Source organism: Hetaerina americana, unplaced genomic scaffold, assembly GCF_022747635.1.
Source record: "Hetaerina americana unplaced genomic scaffold, ioHetAmer1.1.p SCAF_19, whole genome shotgun sequence".
Classification (NCBI taxonomy): domain Eukaryota; kingdom Metazoa; phylum Arthropoda; class Insecta; order Odonata; family Calopterygidae; genus Hetaerina; species Hetaerina americana.
In genome coordinates this window covers 3,212,169-3,235,692 of record NW_027286752.1, presented here as the reverse complement: position 1 = coordinate 3,235,692, position 23,524 = coordinate 3,212,169, and the positions used below count along the sequence as shown (strand labels likewise).

Below are 23,524 nucleotides of genomic sequence, written 5' to 3'. Positions count from 1 at the left end.
TGTACATAAATCACACCTGTCGTGAAATCTCTTTTCAAAGCCTAACCCCATGATTTTCTTCCTATTACACTTACAGCAGCACATTTGAGAGCCTTAGCAGCTTGCCAAACTTCTGTAGAGACACTGAAGCAAAAGATTAAAGTATGTAGGGCACAAATTATGTAGATTGGGAACACTATTTTTCCTTCCTTAGCATGAATGTGAATATGAGATCTCATTATCGATTAAGTTTCTCGGGAGGGCCATATATGAAACTGCATCTCAAAATTTACATTGATTGAATTTGTGAGATTTGATGATTGGTTCACTAACTCAAAAACTGACACCTGGCCTAAAAATTTTGGAACATTTAAGGAAAATTATGATTGATCTTAGCAGTGGAGTTTTATAATTTAAATCTCATTTTTTTCTTCCCCTACTTCTATGGCTATGTTGCAGGCTATCCGACGATTATGTGATAAAAGCGTGTTTGCCATGGACCTCTTTAACCTCAAACCTCCTTCACAGCAAAACAGGAGTTCTGACCACAAGAAACACAGGGCAGTATTACAGTGTTCTTTGGCATAAACAATTCCCAGGGGCAATCCAGCTTTATGGTGCCAAGCAGTAGCATGTAAGTATGTATAATTTTTAGAATATGGTTGGTCTGATTTAACGTATGACCTAGGAGCTGGTACAAAGACAATACCAATGTGTCTCGCAACTTGTGACAATCAAGGTTTCCCTAACTGCAGTATAATAGTGTACTAGACTATGATGGAAGACAAGAAATATTTACCCAATACATTCATGACACTAGGAGATATGATGATTGAATACATGCATACAATAACAAACTTACACAAAATATCTTATTTTCAATCGGTTGGATGCATCAAAGACAATGAAGTGCTAGAATAAATATTCCATTCAATTTTGTCAATCATGATATACGATGAGTGAAGCGAATGCTAATTACAGCCGCATGAATATTATGGGAAGAATCAAGCCCAGCTGTACTCTTACACAAATGGGCAAAGGATATGGTGAGGATAGTTGGAAAGGAAAAAATAAATAATTCAAATAAAATGATATAGGGGGTTAGAACAGAAATTGATCAAACCAAAATATGATAAATAAAAAATAAATATATTCAAATCAGGCACACACAAGCATATCACAATGATCCTTGCCAGTCTCAAGCATTCAAACTTCAACAAAAATGCTCTGGCTAAGGTATACTAGAAAGCATTGGCCCTCACCCTTATCAATTACTAACCCAGACAAGGCTTACAAGAGATTTCTCCCAGCGCCAGTGGCCCACCAATCACACCTAATAAAATAAATCAGGCACTCTCCAGCTTGGATGTACTGATCATTGTGAGTTGCAGGAAAAAAATTCACCATATCAAAACTAAAAATGCATTTAACAGAATGTGATTATTGAATCCTCCACCTGCATTTCAATTCCATTCCCAATATTATAAGTCAAACGCAAGTAATTTACAGGAGCAAAATCTGAGACCTCTGCAAAGAATACAATTTATTTAATATGCAACAACTACTAACTGTGCTGACTCCTGGGTCCTAAATTCAGAAGTATGTTTTGTAAAGTTCAAGGTCGTTCTTTATCAAGATAGGATAGAAAACAATAAGATGTAGAATAGCAAACTAATCATTTGTTTTGATTAATTAATGAAATGGAATAAAATTTCAACCAAGTTTATGCAGTATCATTTTATTATTGGATTTATGTACATCATTCTCTTAATCTTTCCTGGATATAGACAATGAAATTTTGTTGTTACTTTTTGCAATTGTCAAAAAATCTCAGTCATCACTTTTGATGGCCAATGTTTTATCATGAAAGAGGGGGTTTACATTTAGACAAATCATTTTATAAATAGAGCTGTTATGGTTGCACAAGCTCAATCAACAGTCGATATTCACGATTGAAATCTTCATAAGGCTTAATCATATCATATCATCATTGCTAGGCTTTTATTGATTGTATTATACTTTCAACTGTTACCTATGTTGATTATTCATTTGAAATTCACCAACATTGCACCTTTTTGTTCATACATAAACTAAACAAACTTGCAAGTGTAAAAAATGAAATTTATTTAATTTCCATTTCAGATAAATTAATAACATTCCATACTTTTTTAGAATTGCTATATAAATAAAAATATTGCCTCTATGGCAGTACGTGGATAACGTGATTTAACAAGAAAGAGCAGGCATTTTTTGCTTAAGTGAAAGAACCATTGAAATATTCTCAGTACATTGCATTATTTTTCTACCCTTCAAAAATAAAAATGCATTTTTGTCAAAAACTTCAAGAATTAAGTTTTCGAAAGAAAAATATAAAAATATATTTCAATAGGATTTAATTAAATATAGTATTGGCATAAACTATACATAAATAAAGCATATATTTACCACATACTTTCACTTTCAACATTTTCTTCAATGGTATACAAGCAAAACTGTTAATCGAAAAATACAATAATTTATTTCATTCAAAATTACTGGAATTGATTATTGAATATTAAGAAGTTTAAAGGCAGGTATGTCCTTAGAAAATCAACATTACACTGTCACTGTTTCCAATTAAATGAAACACAGTGCTTGATTATATTTTAAAATGATTTATTTAAGTAACTAGAATAGAAAAAATAAACTTGTCAATGAAAGCAATATGTTCTTACCTATTTAATAGCAACAGAGACATTAGGATAAATCAATTTGAAAAAACCGAGGAAAATTAATAGAATACACTTTGAATGATTTCATTTATTCTAATTTTCCTCGCAACTACATAATTCAAGAATTTATTTCATGAAAAATGTCTGTCTGCTCCGCAAAAAGTTACTTAGAGCAATGTATAAAAAGGAACAACTTATCTCTTGAAGTCATCAATAAGCACCAAGTACATCATCAACATTTGTATACAAAATAAGAAAACTCTTAAGGTTTTATTAATGTATAGGTATATATCATACAAAGAGTCGTACTGTAACTATCACACTATAGCATAAAGGATTTAAAAAACCAAGGTTATTAACAAATATGGTAATAATAAACTACCTCTTTGAACATCATCTGTGAAGAAGATACTCATATACAATGCCGAGGGACAGGGTAAGATATAAAATTGACCACACCCTTGACCGAAGTAGATAAAAGTGCCAAGTTGAGCAATGTGAGAGAGCCACTGTGGCACAGATATAACTAGCAATCTCAACCTGGCGATCATAGGCAACACAAGAAGATGAAGAAAGTGACAACTTAGATGGAACATACTAAAGATTATGCAGGAAAAGTATGGAAGAGAAAAGTTAACCGTGATATCAAAAATCAGAATTACAGAAGAAATAATTGAGATTAGCTTGAGATGATGGAAGAGATATCATAACTGACTTAATTAAAGAAAAAATCATGATAGAAAAAGGCAAAAAGAGCCCAGTGATACTTAAAAACAAATTTGACAAAAAACAAAATTGAGTTGTGAAAGACCTGAAGAAAGCAAAGCACCAGGATTTGACGAAATAAATGGAGACATTATGAAGACACCCGAGGGAAAATTGAAGGTTAACCTATCTGGAATAATCAGAGACATCTTACGACAGTAGAAAACTTCCAGAAAACTTTGGAGAAATATGTGATGCGTGCAATACCAAAGATCACATCAATATATAAATGCACAAAACATTGAGCTTGATGTCTCATAAATAAAAAGCACTTACCAGGTTAATCAGCCGAAGAATAGGTGGAAAAATGGCTGGAAAGACCCCCCAAAAACCAATTTGGGTTCAGGAAAAAACTACATGAGGGGAAACACACAGGTTTAGGCTTGTGACTGAAAAAATGGTTCACTTTAACAACCCATCACATAAATCGTTGGAGGATTAGAAAAACCCCTTCAACACCATCGCACGGAAGAAGACGTTGAAGATATAGAAACCCTTGGAATGGAAGTATAAGACTAAGACTACTCCATTAACTCTACAAATATCAGGTAATAATCATGAAAATGAATATTGGAAAGAAAATAGAAGTCAAAATGACCAATGGTTTTAGACTAGGATGTAATCTCTTGTCAGTACTATTCAATGTTTACCTAGAGGAGGCAAAAGAAGAAAAAGAATTGGGCATCAATGGAGTTAGGGATGGGAAGAAAGAATATGACCTGGTTTGCAGATGGCATTGTAGTACTTGCAGGAACATGACAGAAACTGCAAGCTGTTCTGAATGCTTACTTCAGGAATATCATATCATTAGGAAGAAAACTAAAATCCTTGCCTGTGGAAGAGAGGCTGAACCAGAAATCACATTTTGAGGAAAGATGTATAGAAGGGAAATTATGAGGGCTGTCGAACATAAAAGTTCTCAGAGGTGAAGGAATAACACTAAATAAAGAATAATTGAGGGCTTCAGTAAATCAATCTTAGAATTGAAATACTGATGATGACGATAAGGCTATTAACACGATAAAAATAAAATATTTCTTTCTGCAGTCAAATATTAAAAAGATAAAAAGGGAACAATTCTCACATCCTAAAGGTTCATCAAACATTAATAAAATCTTACAAACTTTAAGTACGATGTTTGTCAATAAAAGGATGAAAAGAATTCCACATAGTGTAGTCTTGACTAAAAACTTCAAAATCACACCTTCTTCAATGTAGGAAACTCATCTGGCATTCTAGTAAATTTTCTGCATATAGGGCACACACTCTCCTTGCTCAACCACTGGCGAATGCACTGAAAGCAGAGCAGAAAACTTAGGTCAGTCAATCATCATTGAATACAGAAATGCTTTCTATACGTTAGTTCTAAGTGCAATTAAAAGTTACAAAGATCTATTTTTTGCATCATTGAAATTATTATTATTAATTTCATATTTAAGCTTAGATACCACTAAAATGTGATGAAACTGGGGGTTGAAGAGAAAAGTGATTAACAAGTCACATGTCAATGAGAAAGAAAGCACATGACTGAGTATTTCATGATATGACTCATAGTGCAGACCACACACAAAGTTGCCTCTAAATTAATGCATCTTTGAGGCAAAAGTGTACCAGTTCAAATCCAAACGAGATGTTATTGAGCCATGCATTTTTAAATAAAGTTCTTAGAGGTTATCAAATACCTTAAATATAAAAGATGCTAGCCAACTGAAACTCTTGGCAATTCAGAACAAAATGTAGTAATGAAATATTGTGAAAGCTATTTCACATGAAATCCACATATACCATCACATATAATGTTTTCCACCAGCCATGTGGCAGTTTTTGCTTCATGATGAAAGAAGACGCTTGGTTTTTCCACAGGGAATTTTATTGTTATGACTTGGGTATCGTCACACCATCACATCTTAAGGGACCTCATCTTTCATCAGTGTTAAATAAATGATTATCAAAGATGACAAATAATTCACTCAATAGCATATGTGAGGTAAGCCAAGCCCTTATGCCTTGAGAAATGAAAATTTGAAAAGGTGAATTTTCTCATAAAGGCCATATTTAAATCTGACACCAAATAAAGGGATGCTGCGTGAGCAGAAACAAAAGAAAGCAACTAAGTACAAATACCCTTTAGTTTTACATGGGAGAGTAGAGGTGGGACATATTAAAAAGATAGAAAAAACTCAAAAAAAAGGCAGTAAGATATGTACGCAGAAGGTACAAAAGAACATACAGTGTCACGAAAATATTGGATATACTGAAATGGGAGAGTTTGACAGATAGAAGAAAAAGGAGTAGGTTAGGCGTGATGCATGGAATTGTTAAAAATGATGAAGCGTAGAAAGATTTATTAATTAAAATTGAAGGGAAAAAACGACCTGAGAATGCAAAAAACAAATAAGAAAAAATTTTATTTTTTAAATAGAGCTATTGTTCATTGGAACCAGCTGCCTGGAGGTCAGTTTGAGCCTTATCAACCCAATTTTAAGAGTTTTAAGAATAAGTGTAATGCAGCCACTGGGTGATAAACTTCATTAATAATATTATACTTATTATAATATTGTTTGTATGTGATGTGGAAGTGTCATTGTATGTAAGAATATTTTGTCTCCACCGGGTCAGAGGTTCCGTGTTGGCCGACGTTTCAATGCCCGATCGTCCTCAGGGATGATGATTGCCACTCGATTTTTGGCCGCCTTATTGGTGGCTGGGTCGTTGTGCTTTTCTGCTTTCTCCTCTCACCTCCATTAGCACAGGTTTCCATGTGTGGCTTAGGGAATAGCCGGAATCCCTGTTGAAATTCTGTCCTGCCATTTTAATTTCAATAGATCCCTTAATTATGCGGTCCCACTAACCACCGGCGCAGGCAATTATGTTGGTCCCATTGAAATCAATTGAGTGGCAGGACTGAATTTCAACAGGGATTCCGCCTATTCCCTCAGCCACACATGGAATACTGTGCTAGAGGAGGTGAGAAGAGAAAGGAGAAAAGCATACCGACCCGGCAACCAATCGGGAAGCTCACCTTCGTCGGACCAATCAGAAATCACCTGAATCCGAGCGAGCATGTATATCAAAACATCGGCCAAAATGGAACCCCTGACCCTGTGGAAGACCCGAGAAAACTTCATCAACCATATATGCCGGAAAGCAACAGATCTTACTTCATAAAAATCACCTTCGTGAGGTTTTCTTGGGGAATACCGTACAAGAAAGAGCACTAATATGTCTAAGGCATATCATCCACAGATGACAGATGATTAGACAGCGCAATAAAAGGCAAGTGAATCAACTCCCCAATCTCTTCTCACAGGGCATTAGAGATCAAAATTATAGCAGTGATTTTTTAAAGGGTTCCCTTGTGGTTTTGCCCCACTTTGTGCCTGTTTCACCATTACTAATAAAATGCATGTCCCCTACCCGCAGAAATCCTAAAATTAATAATACTGAATAAATGAAACAACACTCACATGTGTGTGGAATGAATGAGAGCAAATTAAATCAGTCTTTGGTTCACTCATTTCTTGAAGGCAAATGCAGCAATCAATCTTTTCAACACCCTTGTTTGGGCTTGAACCGCTAGCTATCCAAGCTGAATGTTGGTGGCCTTTGGTATTGCTACAAAATGTTTCACCTGCAGGTGTGACATCCGAGGCCCAGCCCATAAACTTGTCCAGGCCCATAGCACCTAGAATTTCAAAAATATAGCAGCTTAATTAAGAAACAGTAAGACTTAACATACTCATTTTGTCAATGCATGCTTAACATAAAATTCAATATAGCTAACACTAGAAGTACATTATTAAAACTGGGCCTTTAACTGTTAGAGCAAGGGAGTTTCTGTGAACTCCCTCGGCATATATTTGACTTTTGGCATAATGGATGTAATTAAATGGCTAGGCTAGATTGATAAAACAGAACCCCTCTAGATGGGATTTGTCTTGACTCAAATTCAACCAAAATTATTTTTGCAATTATCCCATTGGAATAACTACATTCATGAAGTCAATTTATGAGGGTGATCTGAAATCTTCCCAATCTGTTCCTAATTGGTCTGATGAAGAAAATGGCAATTTGTTTTCAAAAAAGTTTTATTTTTCAACATAACCATCTTTAATATTAATGCATTTGATTCAGTTGTCTTCCAGTGTCATTATCTCTGTGGTATTAATCCATAAGTGCTGAAAAGTAGCAGTCAACAGCCAGTATCTCTCTTGTTTGGATGAAAAATGCTGACCAGCAAGGAAACATTTCGAGTTTTCCGAAGAGGTAGAAGTCCATGGGAGTCACATCCATGGAATAATGTGAATGCTCCAGGACTTGTAAAGTGTAAATCCCTTAATTTTCCCATTGACAGGACCCTTTTGTGGGCTTGAGCATTGTCACAATGGAAATTTTTTTCCCCTTGGCCAGTTGGGTTTGATTTCATGAATTCTTGCATTCAGTTACATTAGAAGGCTAGCACAGTATTCCACAGTCATTGTTTTACCATTTACAAGATAGCCGATCAGCAGACTATCTTCTACATCCCAATAAACTGAAGCCATGATCTTCCCCACTGATGACACTGTCTTCGGCTTCTTCGGAGCTAAAGAACCGGCCTTTAACCACTGCATGGACTTATATTTCAATTCTGGTTTGATGGCTAATCCACGTTTCATCCATTTTCACATATCGAAGGAGAAATTCTTTCTTGTTTCTTAAAAAGCACACCAAGCACTGTTTAGACAGTGTCGTATGAATGAGTTTTTTAATCCATGCACAAAACCCATCTTTCACAACGCATTTTACGTGCAATTCCTTGAGAAAAATGCAACCAATGCATTTTTTTGCAATCCCTTCAGTATTAACAATTTCATGTGCCTTCATAGGTCATTCTTCCAAAATCATATCATGGACTTTTTCAAAGATATCCAGTGTGGTTGCACTTTTTGGATATCCTTCATGTGGATCATCTTAGAAGCTTTCTTGGCCAGGTTTTAACTCGGCCGCCAATTTCTTCATGGCAGAAATCAAAGGAGATGAGTCCCCATACGCATTCACAATCCTCAAATAAATTTCTCTCAATATCATAACTTTAAAGTAGAAACCTTGAAGTCAGTTTACTTCTTCAATTACAATCCTCTAACCACAAGCAATCCCAAATTGTTATTACTTTTCACATTAAAGTTAAACATTAAAGAAAATAAATACTTGGTTATTCCACATATATTTTTCATTAAACCCGGGTTGTATTTAATAAAAAATATATGTGGAATAACCAAGTATTTATTTCCTGAGGATTATTATTATGTTTTACAAAGGTACAAGCAAGGCAAGCTTATTTCAATGAGTCCATCATAAATTAATAGTTACATTATACATACCATCCACGGGCTCTGGCCACCATCCCAGAACGTTGCCAACCATACCAACTATCTTTTCAATTGTCAATCCACTCAGAGTATTCCTATTTTTCCTTCGTGCTAATTTTATTGCAGAGAACAACTCATCACTGGAATAAAAACATCCATCATTAGTGAGATTAAGCAGCTTTACTTTTACCTGATTACAGTGTTACGACTTCTATTACCATTTGTCAGCTCTGAGTTACTTTCATTGATAAATTGAAATATGTATAATGAGGTTTTGCTGCACTAAATAATTACCAAGTTTGAAACTTTCCTCAGATACTACTTAGATCTTGAGTTACTTCCAACCAAGGATGTTAAAAAATAACTCGCATTCAATTTTTATAGTCAATATTATAATTTTTAAATAACATATAAAGTTCAAACTTTGATACTAACTGAAAAAAATGACTGTTCGGGGTCATGTCCCCCAAATATTTTCTTAACCCTAGAAAAAACTGATTGCGGCCAGTGGAATCGGAGTACATGTAATGCATCTGGATGATTTCAGAAAATAAAATAAGAAAATTTTTTACTTACTCTGATCTGCTGGGATAGCATCTTTTAAGTTCAATGAGAAGTTTTTGAAAATTAGACAATGGTCTAGCATTCCCACCAGAGGAGCTGTGAAATAGAGTTAACACACTGTCATTAATTGCAGAATAAACAATAAAAGGAAAAATGCATTGCTTCAGCATAAAATAGCTCTTTTCAAATTGAATTCACTGTCACATATGGGTCCAAAAAATAAATAAACCTTGGATATTGGCGATGAATCATTGAAAATAGCACTCTCTGTATTTACCCACTTCAAAATTACTGGGTAGCTTTCCCAAATACAAATTGAAATACAAACATGCATGTTGCCTGTATGAATACCCTGAATTTTGTAAGAGCTATATTATTTCCAGGATATGATAACGTATTCATTTTGGCCAACAACTTGTCTTTAATATTAATGACCTGTTTCAAATATTTTAAAATGAAATATAGTAATTTATCCTTAAAGAAAAATATTGCTAACATACTAGCGTAAACCTTGACCTGCCACCTATGTTTTTAAGAGAAGTTTGGAATTTCCATACAAAAGAAAACCACCCATTTTTCATAATAAATCATTTTTATTTTTGGGGTATTATTTTAGGCTATTAAATTTCACCCAATGCCGCTCCCGCTTATTTATCTTTTTCAAATTTTGCAATTGCTCCAATTCTACAAAATCAGCATTAGTTTTCACAATCACTTCCTTAATTGAATTAAGTCTCCTTCTGCCAGCCATTTCTTTATATTAGCTAAATTGTTGCCAGTAATAAGGGTGCATAGCATCAAACACTTAAATACTTAACCCAGTTTGTTTTCAAACACTCAATGATGATTATTCCTTGTAAATCCCAAAAGACAGTCACTATATTGTTCTAAGGTGATGGAAGAGTCTTCACCATCCTTGGTGCAGACTCCTTCCTCGCAACCTATTGCATATTAGGGACTCTATCCAGGTTGAATCTTTGTGTGCATTCCTTCAAGAGATGCCAATAACTTCATATACATCAGAGGTGCTATCTCTCTATATGCATGCCCTTTTCAAAATACCCCATTAAATTATTTCCTTTTTGAATGATATAGAATTGCTGCGGAACTATTCATATAGATTTAATTAACAGGGGATGTGACTGACAGCTGAGGCAATTTTAGTCTAAATAGGAGGGTATTTTGGGTAGAGGTAGGAATTAAGGGAATTGCAGAAGGTGGGGAGAAGCTATGGCATCGGCATTAGTCTTCTCTGAAAAAATAACAACTAAAGATTTCCAATTCAACATTCTTTCTGATGGATGCCATATACCACATTAGGTACTCTTCACATATTATCCAAGTGGCAGCAAAACCAAATCCCCTGCAGGGAGGTTACTCAATAACAAGCCTAATTAACTAGTCTTGACCATGACATCTAAAGAAATTTGGGGAGATGCATCCACAGGTTACTGACTTTACTTGATTTTTAAACCAGTGACTTACTACAGTAAAACCAGTCTAGTCAGTCACTGATGGTTTCTGAATAAACCAGTCTTCGAGGTAGGTGGTGATTACATAAGAGGGATTAAGCTAGCATAGCGATCAGATTGCTTCCTAGAGGTCATCTGTTTGCTTGAAGAACAATATTTTACAAAGTTAAAGATGGGAATCCTACTCAGAGATTTTCAGGGATGCCCATTAAATGATGATCACTAAAATATTAGATAAATACCCTTCAACATATATTCACATATAACATGCCTAATTAGTTAAATGTATGAATCCTGATGACACTTTTTCGATCATTATCACAGCAATAATCATCACAAGCTTTTCAATGCATTTAATATGAGTAAAGAAAATATTATGGCCTTCTCAATATAGTCGGCACAATGGCTTAACTTCAGCAGAATGTACAAATGACCAGTAAAATCCAGATTCCAAGAGATACAATTTGGCTTGGTTCTCTCAGAAATTTGTCTTTTAATGGAGGATTTTGTTAGGACAGATTCCAACATACTTCCTAAAAAAAATGCTTGGCAAACTTTCAAGCAGAACATGGTAAGAGCAAACACACAGACCACAGTGTCTAGGCATTCAGTGTATTAATTAGGACAAAGCTAGTGCACTGTAAACTTATTCTTATAAATTATACTCTAATAACATACCATTATTATGTTTTTTAGTGCATGATCATCAATTCGATTTCATTACCTGTGAGTACTCTGAACACTATGCGTCGAGGGCCATCTACGAAGGGAAGCTGCTGAGGGCCATCTACGAAGTGAAGCATCCCCAGAGTCTCTTGGTCGAGCTCCTAATGAAACTGGAGACAATGGAGCAGTGACAGGAACTGAAGCACCAGTAGTGAATGGCATACGCGGGGTAGCATTAGTATTTCTGTTTCTAAAAGGTTGGATTCCAAATGATGCCTGCGTTGTAGTTTTCAACGCATCTATTGCTGCATTCTCCTTTTCATGCAATAACTTAAGAGTCAAACTGTCCAAAGGACAGAGTCCAGCAGGTTCCTCAACAGTAGGTATGACAAGCTCATTTAGTGTGTCACTGCAATAACCATCAATAAGTTTTGCTTGGTGTCTCATGCATGCAGCCTATATGGGAACGAAATAACATCAATCATATTAATGCAATTAGCAGCAGGGCATTGGAAATGTAAGAACACACTCAAATGCTAATTGCATTATGCATGATATTTGATCCATGCCAAAAATAAATTTTAAATAAGTGATAAAAGTGGGGACTTCCACATTAATTAAATATATATAGAGGATGATATACCTCCAATATACTTTGGATTAAAGAGATTTCATTTCATTAACAATTTTAATTACTAAAATCATCAGACTACAGTCAAAGCCAAGGTGTAAATAAAATAAAACCAAGGATGCAGGCACAGGCAGTTCTTATCTTGTGGTTTAGTCAGAGGGAGGATGGTTAAAACGAAATATTATGACAATATTTTGCGGACAAATTTGTTAAATAATTGGTTTCATTTTGATACATATTTTTATGCAAATTTCTGATCCCAAAACATATCCTAACCATAAATACTGGCATTTGATGACTACTTTTCTATTTTCACCCAGCAAATTCCTCCTTCCACAGTGTCTAGCCATATTAAAAACCATAAGTGCAAAATATTATCGATGTTTAAGTCATTCGATCAGCCAGTACTAAACAACTTTCATTGAGCTATCCTATCTCTGCTTTCACAAGCATTGGTATAATCCTTGCTTAGAATTTTACTCATTCCTCCTTTTAACATTCAATCACATTACTGGCCATTACGTTCGGGCCTACCCCCTCCTTTCTCTCTACATCATTTTCCGCTTCTAACCCTCACTTCCTCCCTCCTTGCTAAATCTACAATGGAACAGTAGATTTTCAATTTATTGTAATTCTGTTGCCTCCTGCCTGTTAGACTTCCAACTAGAGGGTCCCGGTTCAATTCCTGGAGATGCCTCTGGGCACCCTCAGCTCCACCAAGTTGTAAGGTTTTTCATGTACCAGAGCTTCCGGGGAAACCATAGGCAGCACATGGAAAGGAATCCCCAACCCTGATGTGTGAATTTAACATGCCATTGAGCTTAGTACAAGGTGAGCTCTACCCTCCCTAACATACATGGTGCAGCACTTAAATCCAGACAAGCACATGTTTCCTCGAATGACACATCCTTACCAGGTTAGCGAAACCTTCCCCAGACTTCTCTGAAGCATTATACTCGGCCACGTTATGATAAACAGTTTATCTGGGGTACCAGGAGATTCAAACTATTTCGAAATATGACGCCCAGGACAAACACTTTCTATAGTAGCGGCTCTTCGATTGTACTCTGCACTTGAACATAACTTCTCGGCCATGTTGAGGTTTGACTGTTTACTAGATGCCTATAGCTTTCAAGAATGCCAATCGCGATCTCCAGGGGAACTACCATATGGCGGGAAATTCAAATTGAAATTTGTCCGGATTTAAGCTCCCCCCCCGGTGTACACACACCATTGTATAAACACACACATGCCAGTAGTCATGAAAACTGCATGTGGGTCACAGAGAAGGGATGGAGGGCTGAACTGAGAACTCATTCATTTTACGAACATGAAAATTCAGCTACACATTATTTACACAAATTCAGAGAAATCATTTCAATAATTTCCGGGGGCTGCAAGTACTTTTCCAAAATCAATTTCCTACAAATTTTCATCAGCTGCTGAGCAGTGTTTCCTTATGCACATTTTAAACTCAGTCTTGAAATTTAAGATTTTTTATAAAAAATTTGCAGCTGAAATGGAGTAAAATACTCACCATAAACTCAGATTTTGCTTTGCTTGCTTTATCACTAGTTGATTCCCATTTAGACATAGCTTGTCCTACAGTCTCAGCTTCTTTACCGTTGCATGGAAGGGAAGCTAAGGCTGTAACCAAACGTGTCACCTGCTTACAACTATCACTCTCGATCCTAAGAGAGATTTGTGAAATACATTAAAAAATGAACTATCTGTTACACATCTGCCATATTAGACAGAATATTATGAGATGATATCAAGAGGTAACCTTGAAAGTCACTATATTTGAGTACTTGCAGCTTTAAAAGGAGCTTGCATTTTGTCGCCTCGATGTAATGCAATCAAAAATATGCCAAATGCTTATATCATTTACATCACAGCAGCTGCTTAATACTTTCATAATTACAACCATTTAGCTGAAACCATAAGAACTTCTTGATTGTCGTGAGCTTACTAGCAATGCCCAGAGATTACAAAAACAAACATTGAAATATAATGTTACCTCCATTTTGCTGCATAATTCCTTTGAGTGGAAAAATTTCCAGAATTTGCCCGTCAGAACATTTTTTCAGTAACTGATGCAGTCTTTTGCATTAATTAGAGGCCAACTTATGCTGCTCTTAAGATAAATCTGGTTTTTAGCAACTTTTCCAGCAGCTTACTTCTGCTCACAATATCAATTGAAAACAAGACTCTTTTATGCCCACAATTTTCTTTAGAATCCTTTGTGATTAGGGAAAAGGCAATGGACTGACTGAAATTCTTTCCCGAAGAAAACAAACAAGCTACAATAAACATGTACATCATAGGGCAATAAGCTGAACCATGTGCAATATTCAATATGCCAAGATTCTTATTATATATTCCATACTCATCATAACAAGCTCCCACCATACAAGGAAGATGCCATTTTCTTGATTCTGCCCTTAAAGAGTAGAATTTGAAAGATGAAAACATCCACTAGACTAAAAATTACTCGTGGAAAAGTGCTGCCATCAGTTATTGATTACGTTAGACTTCCACCTCATCGCGCCTCAATCTAATAAATTCGTTATTAGCATTAATGGTGTCTATTTTTGCATACACAAAAAAACAATAGTATTTTTAAGCAATATTTTGGTGAGATATGTGTATCCCACACAAGAAGAAATGGTTTCTTTACAAACACAATGATTATCGCACAGAGAAAGCAAAAGATTGTAAAGAGGACTTTTAATTCTATCTGGATGGCCCTGCCCCTGGTGGTCCATGTGACCATTGGAATACCTTCTGCCTTTGGCTTCTTAAAGGGCTTTTTTTTAAACTTTTGGCCCAGGGGCCAAACCACCACAGTAGACACAACACCCACACGCCTGAGGTGGGACTCGACCCCACTAACTTCAGGCTAGCAAGTCTCTTACTCACTTAGCAATAAACTGACACAAAAGGAAATATTTTCTATAATTATATCAAAAAACAAAAATCTATACTTTCCATTTTTCTTGGGTATTATAATGAAAGGAGAAAATTTGATCGAGGGAAATATGATGAGGGAATTGTTGCCAGTGGGAGGAAACAACACTGCTGTTATGAGGCATTAATGTTTCAAAGCAGTTGTAAAATATTGTTGATTCATCACTCTGGCCATAAACAATAATTAAATATCAACATTCTCCTTCATGGTTTACAAACAATTAAGGATTGACTTTGTTTTAACACATATCCAGTCAAATTATTAAAAACAACACCTAATTTCTTCCAGTAGCTAAAAGCAGATGAGTAATACTTGCAGAACAAAATTAAATAACTTTAAGCATTTTAAGTTAGCATAACGATTACCAAAATATGTGACTAAAAACCCATTTTCAATCATTGTCCAATTTTATTGATAAAGGACCAAAACATAATTTATTTAAGATTGCAATCTTTCAAGCCATACTACAAGATAATCATAATATATGCCATGAAACCATCGATTTGACTTAAACATAGGGAATATCCGTGACTATTCCTCTTACCTCTCCAAAATTGTTTTTCCCAGAAGTTTTTTGGCTTCAAGAAGATCAAAGTCCTTATTCCTTAACTCTTCCTTTGTTGAATTCAAAATTTGTTCTTGAAGTTTCATTCGCTGTTCCAATGCCAATGTTTTCCTTCTATAAATAAAAATGAAGGAAGCTATAATTACAATACACAAAAAATAACAAAGAAATAAGACCGGGATAAGTATTCTCACATTATTTACTAACTTTTTAAGCATACTACCTTGATCAAAAAGTTCCCGGAATAACCACCGTGTGGCGCTTCCATCGTTCCGATTTGAGTTCTGTTTTTTTTGTTAAATTGGTACATCTGTTGTTGATATTCCCTTTAAATCTTAGTGTCATAACTTGACATTTGCAAAAGTTACGTAGCCAAGAGTACATCTATCTCTGTGTGTGTTGGCGATTTTTTACAATTTCAGAAATGGATTTAAATTTGCAACAACGAACTTGTATTAAATTTTGCGTAAAAAACGGATTTAGTGGCGCACGGACGTTGGAAATGTTGGAAAAGTGTTTCGGCAACGATTCTCTAAAAAAAACGGTCGTTTACCAGTGGCACGAGCGGTTCAGAAGTGGTCGTGAGTCAATCGAAGATGATGAACGCAGTGGCAGACCATCGACATCGAAAGTCGGTGAAAAAATTGATAAAGTAAAAGAAATGTTGGTCAATAACCGCAAATTAACCATCAGAGAAATAGCGGAGGACTTGAACATTGCCTATGGATCCGCCCAAGACATTGTGGTTAATGATTTGGGTTTCCGTCGTGTAGCATGCCAAAAGACCTCAATTTCATGCAAAAAAGAGACCGTGTTGACGTCGCAAAAGACATGATTTGCGAGGCTGAATCCGATCCCACATTCATCAAAAGGATCATTACTGGAGACGAGACGTGGGTTTATGAGTACGACACGCAATCCAGACATCAGGCAAGTGAATGGCGTTCACCAAATGAGCCGAGACCAAAAAAACCACGTCGTTTTCAGTCAAAAAAGAAGGCAATGCTGACGGTTTTCATGGATTACAACGGTGTAGTGCATCATGAATTTTTGCCAGACAGTAAACAAAGAGTATTATTTGGGCGTTATGAGACGTTTGCGTGAAGCAATTCGCCGAAAGAGACCAGAAATGTGGGCAGAAAACTCGTGGATTTTGCACCAATGATAACGCACCGTCGCACAGTGCTATCATTATTCGTAATTTTTTGACGAAAAATGCAACAAATACCATCCAACAGCCACCGAATTCACCTGATTTGGCTCCCTGTGACTTCTTTCTGTTCAATCGAGTTAAAAAACCATTACGGGGAACGCGTTTTAGCAGCCGAGAGGAAGTAATGGAAAAATCGCAGGAAGCACTGATGGACATACCGAAAACCGACCGTAACTTTTGCAAATGTCAAGTTATGACACTAAGATTTAAAGGGAATATCAACAACAGATGTACCAATTTAACAAAAAAAACAGAACTCAAATCGGAACGATGGGAGCGCCACACGGTGGTTATTCCGGGAACTTTTTGATCAAGGTAGTATTAACATAAAATAACCAAATGCTTGCATGAATGAATATTTTCAGGCACATCCACATAAACTAATTCTCATGCAATGTCATGTGCACTGTAGATTTAAGACATTGGTTTTTATAAACTTACCATGAACAAGATCCAAAGTGAGCACAAATTCAAAAAAATCAAAAAAGATTCAATTAAACACTTGGATAATGCATAAAATATGCTTCTTAAGAGCTAATTCTTATTGGACACATTAACTGAAGGCACTTTTTTATTAGCCTTAGGGTGATTTTATTGGTTGTAGGAATTTAATATTAATATTTTCCAAATAAATATCATGCTTGAAATTCAAGTGAGTTAATTTCAGTACAATTTCCAATTTTCCCAGCAATTATGTCATTCAATGCTATTCTCTGTTATTTGGGCATATAGCTCAGGCTTCTGAACTTCTATTTAAGTATTTCACTGGGTAGATCACTATCTAACTTTCTTTTAGGAATACCTCTTAAGAAGGTTAACACAAGAGAAATTTATAAATTTCCTGTCCTACCAAATGACAATAACAGGTATCTTGCTAAAAATAGTGTATGAAATAAGATGATTACTACTATATAAATAAAAATATATAATAAATACAGGTCTACTAATGATTACATCGTATTAGATCATAGCTCTTGTGATATAAATATAATAACATAATAATAGGGAAATATGGTTGAATCTAATCCCCACTTCCAAAGCTTCTTCATTGAATTCAAGCCTCCCGCTTTCTTGGTTGAAATTTAATTTTGAATCCCAAGTCCTACTTTAACATTTTTAAGTCCAATTCTTAGCACACTACATACATATACAATACTCATTCATAGTTTGTCAGCTATGATTCCATTAGGTTCATTCTATTGATATAAATATAATTTTTATTGTTCAGCATATTGATTTTAACTTATCTACATATACATAGAGCATAAAAATCTTGCAAATAGTCACAGGCAAATCACATGGCATAGACTGCAGGATATAATGATACCCACCCTATCTCAAGGACATCTCTAAATTATCAATGGATACAACACAGCTTGAAAGAAAATATGACAGCTATAACAGAGAGGTGTGCCAGTATTCATTGTATGGGTCTATATATGACTTCAATAACTTTTATTATGACTAGAAATGTAATGAAAAGTAACTTATCCAGCTGATGGTCAGCTAAAAATGAACAATTTTAAAGATACAAAATTGTAAATGCATGAACTCTTAAATTCATTTTGGACGTATTTATTTTCCATCAAATTTAATAATAGCTCGTTAAAAACCGGAGGTATGAGAAAAATATTTCAGACACAAAATCATCAGCAGCCTCATACATTTACAGCAAGAGATCTGCATAAAAATTAAAAGGTTTTTCCTGAAATGGCTATGCATCGCAGCACGCTCCAATTGCACAGGCTTATTGATGAGGGTTTGACCTTCAACGTGCCCAAGCACCAATTTCCTATGAGCATTCGTTCAAAATAGATCATGTTTTTAGTGGGCCCTTGTTGAGTGACTCAATGCAAGTGCTAAATGCAGCAAACGATTGAACAGATTTTGTGCTTGACTGGGGAAATCAGGTATCGAGACATTGGACATGATTCGCAAAGTGTTCAAGGATGAAAGCATGTCATAAACTGCAGTTTTTAAGTGGCACAAGCTCTTCAAAAACGGCCCAAGTGGTTTTGAGGACAAAAACCTCGTTTGAGCACTCGGCCATCAACATTAAAAACTGATTTCAACATGCATTTGAAAATAGATCTTGTGCAAATGTAAAAAAAAATCGTTTTTCCAGAAGGTCCTGTTCCTCACCATCTGTGAGTGTGCGAAGGTGATTGGTTTAACCCAACCAGTGCTACATGCTATGGAAAGTACATAAAAAATTTCTGTTTTCTGGCAGTTAAACAGAAACCACCTGGAGAGACATGGTGAGATGTGTGCGCTGTTGGTGTTATCCATACAAGTATTGTTTGTGCATCTTACAACAATCAGCTGAATACCTTCTAATAACGGAACATGTGATCTACACTGGAAGTGCCTAATTTCTCCTAACCCAGTTGGAGCTGTGTGGTGAACTTGGTTATGTGAATGTTGTGAACATCAGTGCTGCGTGCAATTATTTTGTTAATTGGGGCTGTATATCCACAAACCGGAATACATGGTCTACACCGGTAGTGCCCCATTCCTTGGATACTAGGTGGTGTTGTATTGAAAAGGGCCCTACCTAAAATTAATCGGGCCACATCATTCTTAAACATAACTATGCAAAATATAGAAATACCTAAAAATGGCTGTAGTACATTACCTGTCTTCTTCATTTTTTTTAATGCATTCCTTCAATGATGTTATATATTGTTCATAACCCTGTTTTAAAGATTTCATTTGATTTTTTAAAGCTTCAACTTCATTCTCATTGGCCTTCATCAATTCATCCTTTGACAGCATCAAGTCCTGCGGGGAAGAATACCATTTAGCACACATTCAACTTCTGCATATTTCACATTTCAAACCAAATCATTAGCATTAATACCTAGGGGTGACCCATGAGGTAAATGGACACCACCCAATAAAATGGCAACCAAAAATGATAACCAATGACAAAAAAAAACACTTTTAATAATTCACAGAAGAATAATTTAGTGCTTCAAAGAGTGAATCACAGTGATGCTGAACTCCTAAACAAATAGATTTAAGGGGACCGAGATGGTGCGGTGGCTATCATACTGGCTTCCAACCCAGAAGGCCCGGATTCAAATCCCGGTGGTGTTGAATATTTTACAGTGGTATCTCTATCCCTACTCGAGGTATTTTGTGGAGGGCACTTTGAGTGAGTACGCCGTCCATCGGATGGGATGTTTAGCTGCGGACCCCTTAGTACCTTTCGTTAAGAGTAGGCTAATGCCGACGCCGGATCCACCCTCAGCCCTTCATCCTTTCCTATCCATCATGGCACAAATGACCTTAAGTGTCGGTCACCTTCCCTAAATGATACTACTACTACGACAAACTAATTTAATGAACTTGAAAACATACTTCTTCATAAACAGACTTACATGTGACGACAACCTATGGTAATTTTTACTAAGCCCCTGATACCTGCAACCAAAATCCAAATAGGGCTATTTGCACAGTTAATGCATCAGATTGGATTACGTTCACAATTCAAAACTGTGGAATTTGTACACTCTGAGAGTGACAAATCAATGAGGAGGCTCCATTTTCCAATGTTTGACTTTTTCGATCTACATTATGATTTTCAGTTGTCAAGTACTCTTTTTCTTAATGCAATAATTTGCTCAAGTGGTTGATTGCTCGTTGGTGCTCCAATGTTACATTCATCAATCAAGACTCTTTTGCTTATTTTGATTGCTTACAGCATTGGCACTTCGATCTAATATATTGAACCTATCTTAGCACTCTTCCCAATCTGCTTCTATGCTGGATGTCATTCAACATTACATTCGATATTTTACTGTTTTGCTTTTATATTTCTCAGTCTAATTTTATATTTCTCTCTAAAACAAAAATTAAATGATAATTTTGTAAATATTTGAATAGTCCCTCCATAATAATCTTACTTGTTGTACAACAGGGTGGCCACAAACAAATTCCTATTACCATCCATTTCATGATTTTTTTGGACTAACATTCCACCCTTTTCATAGTTTTCTCTCTTGAATGTTTGGAATCTGGGAAGATATTTTGGCAGACCTATGTACTTGAAATTTAAAACATCAAGGCAATATGATCATATTATCACACAATTTGATAACCGCAAGAACACACTCAACATATTTAAGCACTTAAACTCCCTACTACTCAAAACTAGCTCTTTTGTAATATTTAATTTCAGTATTGTCAAAACAAAGTGACTAATATTCAAACAAATATGAGGATAAGTTCTTTGTAGCTACCAACATTTGTTAAATTGATTTCCACAACTGAGCAACTAACTTTAAAACCACTACCAACTAAAACGCTCAGTTAGGTCCATTTTTAGAGTACATTTTATTTGGATTTAAACCTAAGGGCAGAAGAAATTTCAAAATTTGGCAAAATATGCCCATTAATTTTCCTGTGTCACCTGCAGTTTCTCATTTCTAGCATCCAATAATGGAAAGAGGTTAGTTTAAGCGTGAATACCTGGTGCCATACACAGATCTGAATCTTCTGATTAGTAAACAAAACGCACCAACTAATAGTACCCTAAGACAACTTAAGAATGGTGTAAAATTTTTAATAAACAAAACTGTTAAAAATCATACACATTGAAGCCATTTCTGTCAGATGCCAGGAAAATTTATCTTTTAACACATGCATTGGTGCAGATGAAGTGACAATACACAATTGATCACTATTTAGGTTATATGGTTAGATATATTACTCCAATACTCTTGATGAAGTTATAGTTTTATTGGAATTCATAATTAAAGGTAATTCTAGAGAAAAGCTAACATATACTCACTTTATTCTTCTTCATGAGCTCATTTACAGCTAACTGCATATGTTGAACCCAGGTCTCATCACCAATTGTACTTTTCTCTTCACACTTTTCATCAGTCTGAATACCAATATCCCTACGACTCTGTTAAATAAGAGCATTAGGAAAATTATAAATGTTTAAACAGAAAAGTTCTTCTTAACTTTAAAAAGAATAAAATTGAGATGCACTTCTACCAATTAAAATTTAATAACAATTTCTCCCAACATTACCGAATTGCATTCAACCAATGAATATCAGCAACTAACCCTTGGTAAAATTGCCAAATTTATGGCTAACAATATTTCCATCATTCAAACACCTCATTTAATGAATAAAATTCATTATCACGCATTATTACATGGAATGGAAAGTCCTGAATACAAAGTACTAGGTTAAATATGTTACGTGGGTCGTTCGATAACTCCTTAGAAAATCCAAGAGAGCGCTCATAATATTAAAAGATTCGCCTTTAGTAAGCCTTCCCTATTGCTAGACTTGAAAAAAGTTTCAGCTAAATCCATCACAGTTTCTTTGCCATAGTTCATTAAAGCAAACTTTTGCTGGTTTAGAAAAATGAGTTTTGTGTGGTGATTTAACAAATATTTCAGAGGTTCAAAATCAAATGAGATGTGACACTGTTGGAAAGGAAAAACAAAATTTCATGAAATTCACCTGCACCTGTGTTTGTGACTGTTTACAGTGAAGTAAATGGGTTCAAATGAGGCCATACATCGACAAATGATGAATATTTTTTGGGTAGTCCAGTGGAAGTGATTGGCAATATCCAATTTTGCAAAACAGTTGAGGCATAATGCACATCACAAATTCGATACAAGTGCTTCAATTTTACACAAAAATTTGATGTTAAATAACCTCTACAAGATGGATAATGCATTTGCTCCCAGTGGAAAACAAATGCAAATGCCTGGTCAATTTGGAGGCAAGTTCGGTGCTTTTCAATCACAATCCTGAAAAGTTTCCACATCGATACATAACTGTACACAAGACATGGATACACCACTACACAATGGAGACAAAGGAACAATGAGTTTGCAAAGGTGATCCATCTCCAAAGGAAGCAAAGACAGTGAACTCAAACACCAAGACGATGGCCTGAGTTATTTGGAATGCATGTGGGATTATCTAAACTGATTACTTACATTAAGGACAAATGATAAATGGGGAGGTATATGTAATAGCGTTACTGTACTCTTTTGAGTGAAGAAATCATGAAGAAGGTCCTCATTCGGTAAAAAAATTCTCTTTTATCAAGACAATGCACAGATGCACATGGCAACATTTATGGAATTAAAGTGTGAATTAGTACAACATCCACTGGATTCATTACACAATATTCATCTGATTTGGCTCACTTTGAGTCTTTTTCAACTTCCAAACTAGAAAAAATGGCTTGGCAGAGAATTACTCACATTTAATGAGATCATTGCCAACACAGATGCCTATTTGGAGAACCTTCAGAAATCCTACTTGACAGTTTATGGAAGTTGGATGAATGCTGGGAAATAAGAACCAAAATAAAAGGAGGAAATGTTGAAAAGTCAAATCATCTGCCAAAAATAATTTGTTTTTCTATTTTTTCCTAAGGACTTTGAACAACCCACGTACAGAGATGTCTTCGCGTAATTTGGAACTATTCACTGATCATCAGGAAATACAAGAATGGGTAAATTACAAGAGATTCAGGATCAAACTGAAAAATTATAAACTGCAGACTTCCTATGGCACATAACATGATTACACATCAAAGAGAGTGATACAGTAACAAATTAACACTTATCTTTCCATTCCTGGCTTCTTTCTCT

General features: G+C 35.4%; 1 protein-coding gene across 2 annotated transcripts in view; it reads right to left on the bottom strand.

Annotated features, from left to right (window-relative positions):
• Positions 1-1,728: 1,728 nt before the first annotated feature.
• Positions 1,729-23,524, bottom strand: part of LOC139687318 (uncharacterized) — a 49,008-nt gene continuing 27,212 nt past the window's right edge. The window contains exons 15-23 of one of the 2 annotated variants that reach the window (XM_071584473.1): positions 21,684-21,803; positions 19,524-19,669; positions 15,655-15,789; positions 13,677-13,830; positions 11,567-11,964; positions 9,383-9,466; positions 8,819-8,946; positions 6,923-7,140; positions 1,729-4,749 (exon numbers count right to left, since the gene is read on the bottom strand). In XM_071584473.1, coding sequence (XP_071440574.1) covers positions 4,654-4,749; positions 6,923-7,140; positions 8,819-8,946; positions 9,383-9,466; positions 11,567-11,964; positions 13,677-13,830; positions 15,655-15,789; positions 19,524-19,669; positions 21,684-21,803 — 1,479 coding nt within the window. In that variant the 3' untranslated portion in view covers positions 1,729-4,653. The remainder of the gene's footprint in view (positions 4,750-6,922; positions 7,141-8,818; positions 8,947-9,382; positions 9,467-11,566; positions 11,965-13,676; positions 13,831-15,654; positions 15,790-19,523; positions 19,670-21,683; positions 21,804-23,524) is intronic. The other variant, XM_071584474.1, reaches the window with a different exon arrangement.